Source organism: Pan paniscus, chromosome 9, assembly GCF_029289425.2.
Source record: "Pan paniscus chromosome 9, NHGRI_mPanPan1-v2.0_pri, whole genome shotgun sequence".
NCBI lineage: Eukaryota > Metazoa > Chordata > Mammalia > Primates > Hominidae > Pan > Pan paniscus.
Window position 1 is genome coordinate 11,738,487 of NC_073258.2, and position 14,028 is coordinate 11,752,514.

The following is a 14,028-nucleotide window of genomic DNA, read 5'->3' on the forward strand; positions in this document are numbered from 1 at the left end:
TATTTAAAAATATGTATACTATATGGCCCGGCATGATGGCCCACGCCTGTAATCCCAGCACTTTGGGAGGCCGAGGCGGGCGGATCACAAGGTCAGGAGATCGAGACCATCCTGGCTAACACGGTGAACCCCCATCTCTACTAAAAATACAAAAAATTAGCTGGGCATGGTGGTGGGCGCCTGTAGTCCCAGCTACTTGGGAGGCTGGGGCAGGAGAATGGCATGAACCTGGGAGGCGGAGCTTGCAGTGAGCCAAGATCGCACCACTGCACCCCAGCCTAAAAAAAAAGTATACTATAATTCACATTTATTATTTTTAGTTCCCTTAGAATGGATTCAACTATTGCACAGGTGGCTTTCAAACACGCGTTTATGAAGTATCCTAAAAGTACTGAACTGCCTATACTCTCTTTAGCAAATCCTTCTTCATAAAAGTTTACAAATGTGTATTAGACAGCTGTCATTGCTGCTCTGCCCCATCTCCCTTCCCTTGAATTAACACCCTTCCCCTGTCCCATAAGGGGGCCAATCTCAGTAACCCCTATTCTAACATTCTACCCTCCCAAACCCAGAAGACTGTCTGGCCCAGGGTTGGACACATCACCCAAGTAGTAACAAATCATTACTGGCTGACCAGATTTTCTCTTGATAATTTGAACTAAAAGAGATACTGGTTGTCAAGCGATAGTGGGACTTGGAGCTAAAAGGTTAAACGGTGGAGGACACAGTAAGCCAAAGTGGTAAGCCGAAGACATGTATCAGAAAACAGGAAAGGTTGGAACAGAAACCCAGAGAAGCAGAATTGGGAAATATAGCTAAGCTACTTGCTGATTTCTAACGTTCCACTTCCCCAATGCCTAGCTCTATTTCTTGCTCATAAATGCCAGTTGAGATTCTCTCTGATATTATTTTTCTCGGTTTTTTTTTTTTTTTTTTGAGACGGAGTCCTGCTCAGTCGCCCAGGCTGGAGTGCAGTGGCACAATCTCAGCTCACTGCAACCTCCGCCTCCCGGGTTCACGCCATTCTCCTGCCTCAGCCTCCCGAGTAGCTAGAACTACAGACACCTGCCACGATGCCCGGCTAATTTTTTTTTGTATTTTTAGTAGAGATGGGGTTTCACCATGTTAGCCAGGATGGTCTTATCTCCTGACCTTGTGATCCACCCGCCTCGGCCTCCCAAAGTGCTGGGATTACAGGCGTGAGCCACAGCGCCCGGCATTATTTTTCTCTCGTTTTAACAATCTTCCTTTTTTCCTAGTTTAAACTGATGTCTATTCTTTTCAACCAAAAAGTCTTGACTAAATAAAAGATGAGCTTCATTTTTATCCCTTGTCTCACTACAACAATTGACATTAGTAAGATTTTGCTGATTTTTTTACCCCCGCAAGAGACAGGGTCTCCCTATGTTGCCGAGGCTGGACTTGAACTCCTGGGCTCCAGCAATCCTCCTACTTCAGCCCCTCAAGTAGCTGGCACTACAGGCATGTAACACTGAGCCCTGACTAGATATTACTAAATTCTATGTTGAACACATAGAGAAATAGAAACCAACTAGCTCCTTGCTATTCAAAGAATGTTGGGTAGACTACATGAATCAGCATTATCAGGAAGCTTGCTGGAAATTCAGATTCCCACTGAAGCAAAAATCTGCATTTTAATGATACTCGTGATCTTCATGCACATTAAAGTTTGAAAAGCTAAAATCTGGCCCACTTTTACAAGTAAGAGGCCCAAAGAAGAAGGGTATACTATTTAAAAAAAAAAAATCCTGAGCCAGAGTGGTGGTGGTGTACACCTATAGTCCCAACTACTCCAGAAGCTCAGTCAGGATGATCACTTAAGCACAGAACTTTGATTCCGGCCTGGGCAACACAGTGAGACCCTATCTCTAAAAGGAACCAAATAATGTGAAGTGTATTTCCAAAGCATTTTGTTGTTGTTGTCTGAGAAGGAGTCTCGCTCTGTTGCCCAGGCTGGACTGCAGTGGCACGATCTCGGCTCACTGCAACCTCCACCTCCCAGGTTCAAGCAATTCTCCTGCCTCAGCCTCCCAAGTAGCTGGGATTACAGGCATGTGCCACCACACTGGCTAATTTTTTTTGTATTTTTAGTAGAGATGGGGTTTTACCATATCGGCCAGGCTGGTCCAAGTGATTCCCTTGCCTCAGCCTCCCAAGTAGCCGGGATTACAGACGTGTGCTACCACACCCAGCTAATTTTTATATTTTTAGTAGAGATGGGGGTTTCACCATGTCAGCCAGGCTGGTCTTGAACTCCTGACCTCAGGTGATCTGCCCACCTTGGCCTACCAAAGTGCAGGGATTATAGGCGTGAGTGAACGTGCCCAGTCTGCAAAGCATTTTAATATCTATTTATAATTTACCTGTAATTTCTGTTGAAATAAGAATTGCTTAGGTTAGTGCTTTGATAATACTAAATATAAATTATTCTTACCTATTCATTAAATTTAGCAAGTTTTCTATAAAGTTTTAGTTATGTGAAAAACTAAATTATCTTTTCCTACTTTCAGTAATCTAACAATCTAACTTCCCAACTAGTCCCTATTATTCTTTTTCTTTTCTTTTTTTTTTTTTGAGACAGAGTCTTGCTCTGTGGCCCAGCCTGTCGCCCAGCCTGGAGTGCAGTGACAGGATCTCAGCTCACTGCAACCTCTGCCTCCCAGGTTCAAGCCATTCTCCCATCTCAGCCTCTGGAGTAGCTGGGATTACAGGCACGCGCCACGAGGACTGACTAATTTTTGTATTTTTAGTAGAAACGGAGTTTCACACTGTTGGCCAGGCTGGTCTCGAACTCCTGACGTCAGGTGATCCGCCCACTTTGGCCTCCCAAAGTGTTAGGATTACAAGCGTGAGCCACCGCGCCCGGCCTCCAATCAGTCCCTGTTATTCTAACTTTGTTATATTTCATCTTAATCTCAAAAAGGAGATTTGCTCAACTCTTACTTATGAAATTTATTGCAGGAAGGAAGAGGATCATAATATAGTACAAAAGGTACCTTCTGATGGAACAATAAACCAAGCATGCCTGTCTCTTAATACTCTAGTTCATTAACCCACAGACGTATTGATACGTATGCTTTTTTGGAACACAGAGAATTAAAAACACACTTTAAACATCTCAGGTAGGTCAAACATGAAAAGGTCTCTGCAGAATCTTGTAATAACAAATGCCTAACTGTCATTACATTTATGCTCTGGCTATTATCTAATTCAATACGTATCTTGAGGCCTCCTAATAAGTTATATTCACTCATAAGTTATATTCTCTAAAAAAAGAAAGCATAATCAGCAAAAAGCAAAAACATCAGGGTGTACTAAATCCAATTGAATAAAAAATGTTGTTTTGGTTTATAAATATAAACCCCATTTATTTATTTATTATTTATTTACTTTTATGAGACGGTGTCTCACTCTGTTGCCCAGGCTGGAGTGCAGTGGTGAAATCATAGCTCACTGCAGCCTTCAACTCCTGGGAGTTGAATGCCTTCAGCTTCAATCCTCCTGCCTCAGCCTCCTGACTAGCTGGGACCACAGCTGTTTGTGACCATGTCTGGTTAATTAATTAATTAATTTTTTTTTTTTTGAGATGGAGTCTCACTCTGTCACCAGCCTGGAGTGCAGTGGCGTGATCCTGGCTCACTACAACCTCCGCCTCCTGGGTTCAAGTAATTTTCCTGCCTCAATCTCCCAAGTAGCTGGGACTACAGGTGCACGCCACCATGCCCAGATAATTTTTGTATTTTTAGTAGAGATGGGGTTTCACCATGTTGGCCAGGATGGTCTTGATCTCTTAACCTCGTGATCTGCCCCCCCTTGGCCTACCAAAGTGCTGGATTTACAGGCGTGAGCCACCACGCCCAGCAATTTTTTGGTTTTGTATTTAGAGACCAGGTCTCACTATTTTGCCCAGGCTGGTCTTGAACTCCTGGCTTCAAGCAGTCCTCCTGCCTCAGCCTCCCAAAGTGCTGGGATTACTGGTATGAGCCATAGAACCGGGCTAGAAAACCTATTTAAACACAAACCGTTTTCACAAGGCTAAAATAGTTATTTTTCTATATATTTTATTCAATAAAAAGCTATTCAATAAAGTAGGTAAGGAATGAGGGTAATATATATATATAAGTATTGAGTTTTCTATAGGTTGACATCAAAGCAAAGACACATTATACACACAAGTAGTGTATATTTTTTCAGGATGTCCATTACGATAATTTATAATTATAGGCCAGGTGTCGTGGCTCATTCCTGTAATCGCAGCACTTTGGAAGGCCATGGTGGGCAGATCGCCTGAGGTCAAGGGTTCGAGACCAGCCTAGCCAACATAGTGAAACCCTGTCTCTACTAAAAATATAAAAAATTAGTCAGGCGTGGTGGCACGCCCCTGTAGTCCCAGCTACTGGGGAGGCTAAGGCACAAGAATTGCTGGAACCTGGGAGGTGGAGGTTGTGGTGAGCCAAAGTTGCGCCACTGCACTCCAGCCTGGGCAACAGATATTAATTATAGATGAATTATAGATATTAAACTGTTTTGGAGGCACACTTCACATCGTACACTTCTTAAAGGTATGCTACTTTTAAATCCATCTAAAAGTATGCTACTTTTAAATCCAATTAACTTGCCCCAGCCCAGTTTTAACTTACTTTCCTGCTAGAATCAGGTCCAGAGTATAAGAAAAACTAACAAAAATAATTTAATATTATGAGCATCTTTTAAAACCTTCAAAACCATTACTAATTTTTTTTTTCTTTTTGGTAGACGGAGTCTACCAAATCTTGTTTTTATAGGTCTACATCTAAATTTATAGTATACACATTTATAATGTGCCTTATGGCCACATTACACACATGTGCCTTTTAGCATTTACAGCTACTTACACCAGCACTTTTCTTTTTTTTTTTTTTTTGAGACGGAGTCCTGCTCTATCACCCAGGCTGGAGTGCAGTGGTGTGATCTCGGCTCACTGCAACCTCCACCTCCTGGGTTCAAGCCATTCTCCTGCCTCAGCCTCCCAAGCATCTGGGATTACAGACATGGACCACCACCCCCAGATAATTTTTGTATTTTTAGTAGGGACGGGGTTTCACCATGTTGGCCAGGCTGGTCTCGAACCCCTGACCTCAGGTAATCCGCCCACCTCAACCTCCCAAAGTGCTAGGATTACAGGCGGGAGCCACCACGCCCAGCCAGTACTCTGTATTTAGTAACCTCCAAAGCTTCCATCATACTAATTCCCAGTCTGAATTACCCTATTATATGCTTTTCCAACCTCCTCCCAGGCCAAAGGTACTGTTATAGAAAGCCAGAATTCGCCGGGCATGGCGGCTCACGCCTGTAATCCCAGCACTTTCGGAGGTCGAGGCGGTCGGATCATGAGGTCAGGAGATCGAGACCATCCTGGCTAACACGGTGAAACCCCGTCTCTACTAAAAAAATACAAAAAAAATTAGCCGGGCACAGTGGCGGGCGCCTGTAGTCCCAGCTACTCAGGATGCTGAGGCAGCAGATCGGCATGAACCCGGGAGGCAGAGCTTGCAGTGAGCTGAGATGGTGCCACCGCACTCTAGCCTGGGCGACAGAGCGAGACTCCGTCTCAAAAAAAAAAAGAAAGCCAGAATCACACTCTTGGCCTACAAGACGTTCAACATGTTTTTCTAACTTCAATTAGGGATATCACTGGCAAACAGTAATTCTTTTATAGCACTCCCCAAAAGAGCTATTTCAAGTCACTTTAAGCCTTTGATTTTACCTTCCTTTAACTGCAACCAATGATACTGCCTCCTACTTTAATGAGCACCCCAATCTCTCCCTCAAGATTTGTTCACAAAATTAACTTCCCTTGCTCCTTTCCCTTCATCTTATCATTAAATGTCAACACACTTCCTTCTATATCTTGCTCTCTGAATTCCTTCTCCATATACTCAACATCTTCAATTTTTCCCTCTTACAAGTACCTTTCCTTTAACTTCCAATATGCATAAATCCATCCTGAAAAATAATTTAACCTTAATGTCCCTCCAGTAGCTCCTTAATTCTCTTACTACTTTTACAAAGCAAAATATTCCAATGTCTACGAGATCTTAGGAATGACTCACACTGGTCATCTAGTCCATTAGTTTTCAATATTCAGTGTTTTCTAGATATACTTGATCCCACCACGAACGAAGGAAAAAAAATCCATTTATCCTAAGGACATAAGCTTACAGGCCAACAAGTCTCTTAAGGTCACAAGAATCCACTGTAATATTGTCAGAAATAAACTTTATTTCAACGGTCTTAAACTATTAAAAAAATTAATTGAAAATGGTATTAACATCAACTATAAATTTAAACAGCTGAAGTATCATAAAATAAAATCTTTTTTTTTTTTTGAGATGGAGTTTCTCTTGTTGCCCAAGCTGGAGTGCAATGGCTTGATCTTGGCTTACCACAACCTCCGTCTCCCAGGTTCAAGCAATTCTCCTGCCTTAGCCTCCCAAGTAGCTGGGATTACAGGCATGAGCCACCACGTCCGGCTAATTTTGTATTTTTAGTAAAGATGGGGTTTCTCCATGTTGGTCAGGCTGGTCTCAGACTCCCGACCTCAGGTGATCTGCCTGCCTCAGCCTCCCAAAGTGCTAGGATTACAGGCATGAGCCACTGTGCCCAGCCAATAAAATCATTTTTTTAATTTTATTTCGAGTCTTGCTCTGTCACCCAGGCTGGAGTGCAGTGGCGCAATCTCGGCTCACTGCAAGCTCCGCCTCCCAGGTTCACGCCATTCTCCTGCCTCAGCCTCCCAAGTAGCTGGGACTACAGGCACCGCCCGCCACCTCTCCCAGCTAATTTTTTGTATTTTTAGTAGAGACGGGGTTTCACCGTGGTCTGGATCTCCTGACCTCGTGATCCGCCCACCTCGACCTCCCAAAGTGCTGGGATTACAGGCGTGAGCCACCGCGCCCAGCCTTAAAATCATTTTTTAAAAACACAACAGAGGCGAGACACAGTGGCTCACACATGTAATCCCAGCACTTTGGGAGGCCGAGGTGGACACATCACTTGAAGTCAGGAGTTCCAGACCACACTGGCCAACATGGTAAAACCCTCTACTAAAAATATAAAAATTAGTTGGGCGTGGTGGTATGCGCCTGTAATCCCAGCTACTCGGGAGGCTGAGGCATGAGAATCACTTGAACCTGGGAGATGGGGGTTGCAGTGAGCTGAGATCACGCCACTGCACTCCAGCCTGGGCAACAGAGCAAGACACCGCACCTGGCCAACCTTGGACATTTTAAATCAATAAATCATTAAGATGGAGAACTTGCTAAATAAAATATTCCATTCCTTGCCTTTTTCTTCCATGAGCTTACTTCTTCCATTTTCTCCCTTCTGTTGGACTCTTCATTCTCTTCCTTCCATGCCAGCCTGGACTCCAAGAAGTATCATCTGAACTAGCACCTTTGACTGAAATCCTTATTCTTTCCTTATAGCCATCTAACCAAAAATCAGCACTACAAATTCACTTTCTTCCTTCCTACATCACGATGGTTTAGCACAAATACAGAAAAATCACTGAGTGATCCATCACAGAAATCCATGTCATTGGGAAAACTGATTTAGCTCTATTCCTACTCTTTCTTCTACATGTAGAATATGAATCAGGCTGAGCCAATCAGGTTACTCTGATGACCTACTGACAATAATGATAGGTTCAGGAAAAAGCATCTGATCTGAGGCAATCTAATCAGTGAATAGCAAGACTTCATCCGTAATACTAGGACAAAGATTCTCAAAATTAACATGGAAGCATTTAGCTTCCCTGAAGCTTCAAGGGGAACCAAACTTAAGGTTAAGCTGACATCAAATAAGCAAATCAAGATATGAAAAATCTGATCCTGTCCAGGCGTGGTGGCTAACACCTATAATCCCAGCACTTTGGGAGGCCAAGGCGGGTGAATTACTGGAGGTCAGGAGTTCAAGACCAGCCTGGCCAACACGGAGATAACCCGTCTCTACTAAAAATACAAAATTAGCTGGGCGTGGTGACGTGTGCCTGTAATCCCGGCTACTGGGGAGGCTGAGGCAGAAGAATCGCTTGAATCTGGGAGGTGGAGGTTGTGGTGAGCCAAGATCGCACCATTGCACTCCAGCCTGGGCAAAAAGAGTGAAACTCCATTTCAAAAAAAAAAAAAAAAGAAAGCAAAATCTGATCCTGAAGATGCTGAGCAACTGGCTCCAGCCTGATGCCACCAAATCCTACTCATCACTTGATTTACTTACATGGACCAATAAGCTCCCTTTCAGCAAGGGTTCCAGTGGGTTTTCTGTCGTAGACCAAAAAAATTCTGATACATAATACCTGGGTTGAGACTGACATCAACAAACCATACTAATGCTTTGGTTGATATTCAGCTGCCAAGTCTAGTCTTAGATTTCATCTACAGTAATCAGAGCTTCCTTCTTTCTGTAAGCCAGTACTTTGCTCATAGTAGACACTTGAGGAGTATTTGTTGAACAAATAGCAAGGCAGGATCTAGACCAGGGATCTGGATTATCCAAGTCAGAACAATATTGTCAGCTGGGCGCAGTGGCTTACACCTGTAATCCCAGCACTTTGGGAGGCCGAGGCAGGCAGATCACAAGGTCAGGAGATCGAGACCATCCTGGCTAACATGGTGAAACCCCATCTCTACTAAAAATACAAAAAATTAGCCAGGCGTGGTGGTGGGTGCCTGTAGTCCCAGCTACTTGGGAGGCTGAGGCAGGAGAATGGCGTGAACCCGGGAGGGGAAGGTTGCAAGTGAGCCGAGATCGCACCACTGCACTCCAGCCTGGGTGACAGAGCAAGACTCCATCTCAAAAAAAAAAAAAAAACAAAAGAACAAAAAAACAAAAACAATATTGTTTTCTAGAAGCAATAAAATCAACTTTGAGACAGTGTTTTTCAATCTTTTTTGATTGTGTTCCAAGTAATGTATTATTATTATTATTATTTTTTTGAGATGGAGTCTCACTCTATCACCCAGACTGGAGTGCAGTGGCTCTATCTTGGCTCACTGCAACCTCCACCTCCTGGGTTCAAGTGATTCTCCTGCCTCAGCCTCCCAAGTAGCTGGGATTACAGGTGTGCGCCACCATGCCCAGCTAATTTTTGTATTTTTAGTAGAGACAGGGCTTCTTCATGTTAGTCAGGCTGGTCTTGAACTCCTGACCTCATGTTCCGCCCGCCTCGGCCTCCCAAAGTGCTGGGATTACAGGTATGAGCCACCATGTCAGCCTAAGTAATGTACATGACCCGGTATACACAAAATCTATATAACTCAAGGAAAGATTAAAAAAAAAAAAACCAGCATTTAATCCCAAAGCACTGATATTTTCTCTTTTATTCCATTTTTTTAAAAAATGCTTATTATTGATTATCCATCAAATTGATTTCACACCCCTCACAAGGGTCATGACTTATATATTGAAAAACATAGTCCAGCTCTCTTAAGTTAAAATGGAGAACTTGCTAGTAAATACATAGGTCGGGGCAAACACCACCAAAAAAGTTATGTACTCTAGTCCAGTCACCTTCAAACCAATTAGGTTAAGAGCCCTTTTTTTTTTTTTTTTTTAACCAGGAGAAATAACTTTATTTGGACTGAGAGCTGGAGAACAAGAATAGGACCTGAGATAGCATACTGGGCTAAGGAGGAGAGGTAAGTTTCCAAAATGGCAGTCAAAGCTCATCGACCAAACAGACTCTACTTCCCAGCAACCTTGCAGTTAGTGCAACCAACAAAAGGCCTGCTGGGGAATGTATTTTCCACTAAATTCCCCAAGTATGCCAACATTACAAAAAAGATAGAGGTTTTTCATCATAATTAAATTTCCACAATCCTCCCCAATCACAAGTATTATAAGCAGAAGTAAAAAATCACATTTTACAGATCTCAAACTTGTCTTCAACATTTAGTCCATCATCTTCAAAAAACAGCTCCCCTGCTAAACTCATTAGCTATATGATCTATCCAAGCAACAACAAGATGGCCAGGCCATGGCAATTCTCTTCCCATTTTCCCTAGCCACTTAGGGCTCAACAGCAGGGTGAAGCTCAGGCGGGGGTAGGGTGTGGGGAGCACAAGGGCTACTTTCCCCCAGTACAACATGGCATCTGAAGCTTGATAGGAGAGCAGAACTGGTGAGACTTGAGGGAAGGACCCAGGGCCTGTATTCAGTCAGAATCACTGCTGGAAGAGGAGGAGGAATGCTTGCTATGCTTGTGCATCTTTTTATGAGCTTTCTTCATTTTCTTCTGTATCTTCTTGCCCACTATCACTGCTGGTCCGACCATGCCAGGAGCCAAGGGACTCACAGGAGGCATTCCAGGAGCAGACGGTGGGTATGGAGGAGGGTAGGGACCCGAGGATTGGCATCCTGGATACCCTGGCTGTGGCACAGGATGAGGGGGCCAACTTGGGGGGAAAGCTGAATTGCCTTGCGGAGCTCCTGGGGGAGGAGGACAGGGGCCTGGGGGAAAGGGTGGGTTGATAGGTGGTGAGTGGGCAGGATTGGAACCTCCAGGGCACCCAATGTTGGGTGGATATGGATTTGGCCCTGGCTGCCTGGCATTGGGATTCCACATGTTTAGGTGTGTCCTCCAGCCTTTCCACTGCTGCCTGGGCTTGATGCATTCTCAAGAGCTTCTTAACTAGTTTCACCTCCTGTCTGCTCTCTCATCTTCATCATGCAAAAATTAGACTTTCCGTGTTACCTCTGCCTTACTCAAGTAGTCAAAGTGGTCCACAGTCTACTAGGCTTAGCTCTGAGACTAGAGGCCAGAGTAATGGCAAGGAATCCACTAAATGTACCAAACATTGCAGATAGCATGTAAAACAGTTCAAACATACATATGATGACAACTACTTATTTGTCAAAGTTATATATGTGTCACTTAATAGAATACAAATTCATTTCCAAGTATCATGGAATTTACAGGAACATTCTGACACATCCTGAACAGGCCAACCTCATCGCCTACTACCACCCAACAGAAACCCTCTGCTCCTGACAAATTAATCTCCTTACCTACACACATAAAAGTTTCACACTAACCTTCAACCCTACTACTCTCTTTCTCCTAGCCTGGAATACCCTTCCCTTCTCTTTACTTATCCAAACCTTACTTATCTGGCAAAGCACAATGGCTCATGCCTGTAATTCCAGCATTTGGGGAGGCCAAGGCAGGAAGACGCTTGAGCCCAGGACTTCAAGACACCCTGGCCCCTTCTCTACAAAAAATAAATAATTAGCTGGGCATGGTGGCACACACCTGTAGTCAGCTATTTGAGGGGGCTGAGGTGGGAAGATCGCATGAGCCCAGGTAGCTGAGGCTGCAGCAAGCTATGATCATGCCACTGCACTCCAGCATAGGTGACACAGCGAGGCCTTGTCTCAAGTCACTAAAAACAGGCCTTACTTCATCATGAAGTGAAGGCACGCCTTCACATCTCTTCCCTGTCTTCCTATAGATTTGTGATCTATAGATGTCATGGGACAGCATCATAAGAATAATTGTAGGCCAGGCGTGGTGGCTCACGCCTGTAATCCCAGCACTTTGGGAGGCCGAGGCGGGCGGATCAACAGGTCAGGAGATCGAGACCATCCTGGCTAACAAGGTGAAACCCCATCTCTACTAAAAATACAAAAATTAGCCCGGCGTGGTGGTGGGCGCCTGTAGTCCCAGCTACTCGGGAGGCTGAGGCAGGAGAATGGCGTGAACCCAGGAGGCGGAGCTTGCAGTGAGCCGAGATTGCGCCACTGCACTCCAGCCTGGGTGACAGACCGAGACTCCGTCTCAAAAAAAAAAAAAAAAAAAGAATAATTGTGTTGAATGTTTTGTTGTAATGATAAAATAAGATTAAAAAGTAAGAGCACTTTGGAAGTTTCAAGGTTTTATTTTTTGAATAGCTTTAGGTAAAAATCATGAATACAACTGGCTGCTACCTCAAATGAGATGTCAATTTTTAGGGATGCCCTATCTGGAACACTTTTTCAGGAAACCCAGACCTTGGAATATTGTCACCCTCAGCAGTAGAGTCTTCAAAACAATCTTCCTTCTATTCAGAGCTGATTTATACATTAACAACGATTCATTTCTCAGTTTTTGAAATTATATGAAGTTACCTGGATCCAGTGTATATAAGCTGGAAAAATACCCAAAAACATAAGGCTGACAGAGCCAAATTAGACTGTTGGAGACATTTTAAATTATTTGAAAATACATTAACATTTTCTACTACATACTCTTAGAAGTTCTAGCCATCACTGGTGGTGGAACACACCTATGTGAGCTACAGACAAACTTGTTAGGATCACTTTAAGTTTATGAGCTTTAAAATCATTTAAAGAACAATTCCAGGCCAACACGGAATCAAAGTATTTAGTTTCTACGTACAGTTTTTTCCTTAAAACAATATTTAAAGCCGTGAGATTCTGCAATTATAGAGGCAGTAGGAATAAAGAGAAAACAAAAACCAAAAATAAAGCCGTGAGAAATGTCAGGATGATGTAGTGGGGAAATAAACTTTAGAATGAGTGACCTTAGCTGTAACTAAGTAATTGCTAATATTTAGCCCCCACTTCATATCCAAGCATTGCTCTAAATCTTTTACGTGAATTATTTCGTTTAACCCACGCACCACCTATTAAGTAGATATTATTATTATCCCCATTTCACAGTTCAGACACTGAGCTTTTTTTGAAAGTTACCAAGTCCAAGGTTACAAGTAAACAGTAGGGCAGGGACTCAAACCCAGGTGTACTGCCACCTGGAAGTATTAAGTCCTTGCTCCTAACTACTACTTCATTGATCTGGCTTTATGACTTTATAAGTCATATACCCACCCTGGGCCTCAGTTTCTTCATCTGTAAAAACAACGCAACGAATGCTACAGTACAGCTCCTTCCAGCTCTGCCTAGCGTCGTTATCATCAACCTTACAATCTACCTGAGCGTCAACAAGCCAGTGTCATCCCTTCTTTTAAATGAATTCTACTCAAACAGCATTTACAACGCACCTACTAGGCGTCCGGCCTTGTGCTGCGCGAGCGCCCAAGCCCAACTCCCCCACGGTCTCTGCTCCCGCCGCGGCGCCAGCAGGCCCCCCTCTTTCCCCGCAACTCTCCGAGAATAGCGGGGGTCCTTTTTCCCCACCCGACACACAGAAGCCTCGGGCCACCCCCAGCTCTGCTCCCCGGGCCCACTCACCCTTCTGGTGGTCTCTGCTGCCAGGCGCCGCGAGACCCCGCGTCCCCGCTGCCCCGTCCCCCACGGGGGTCGTGTGGTGAGCGCCCAACTGCGATCGTTCGGCAACTCTGCCTTTCGCCATGGCTGCTGCAAGGTGAAGGGAGCGGTGCGGTGCCGCGCCCCCTAAACAACAAAACTCTGTTGCAGGCTCCTTACTACGCCGAAACGCCACGGCTAGAGCCACTTCCGGCGCGACCTCCTCACCCGAGACGACCTCAGCCCAGCAAGTACTGCAACCTCTTGCAAACACCCGCAGCGCCCACCACAGGCTAAACTCCGCCCCGTGCCGCCCCCGAGCCTCGCGTGCTCGCGCCGGCCCAGTAACCGCGAGACAAGTCAGGGTCCTGGACCGCCCCCTTCAGTGCCCCGCCTCGGCCCGCCCGCGGGAAAGAGGTGGCCGCCGGGCGCTGGGGCGAGAGCATGCGCAGTCGCGGCACCTGAGTCACCCGGCTGCGACTCGCTGGCCCTGGCGTCTAAAGCGTAGCCTTAATTACCCGGAAGTGCGGTCCCAGGGACTTCAAACCTTTTGTCCAGGCCCCCGGAAGTGCCTGTGATTAGTCGGCATTTCGCGGCTGAGGCTGATTCAGCCCATTACATCAATTCCGCAGCTGCTCTCTTCAATTTGGAGGCGCCAGAGAGTGCTTGATCTAAAAGATGGTGGGAAATACAAAGGTTGAGCAAAACCTACCTGAATTTCAGGAAACTAAGGCTCAGAGAGGGCTACGTACAACCTGTGAAGAT

General features: G+C 44.8%; 1 protein-coding gene across 3 annotated transcripts in view; it reads right to left on the minus strand.

Annotated features, from left to right (window-relative positions):
• TMEM41B (transmembrane protein 41B) overlaps positions 1 to 13,734 on the minus strand; it is a 34,833-nt gene extending 21,099 nt beyond the window's left edge. For 2 of the 3 annotated variants that reach the window (XR_004664994.3, XM_024930880.4), the window contains exon 1: positions 13,249 to 13,716. Coding sequence is in view for 2 of the 3 variants with exons in the window: in XM_024930880.4 (XP_024786648.2) it covers positions 13,249 to 13,369 (121 nt within the window). In the remaining variant the exon portion in view is untranslated. Of the gene's footprint in view, positions 1 to 13,248 lie in introns of all 3 variants that reach the window. The other variant, XM_034932124.3, reaches the window with a different exon arrangement.
• Between the last annotated feature and the right edge of the window lie 294 nt (positions 13,735 to 14,028).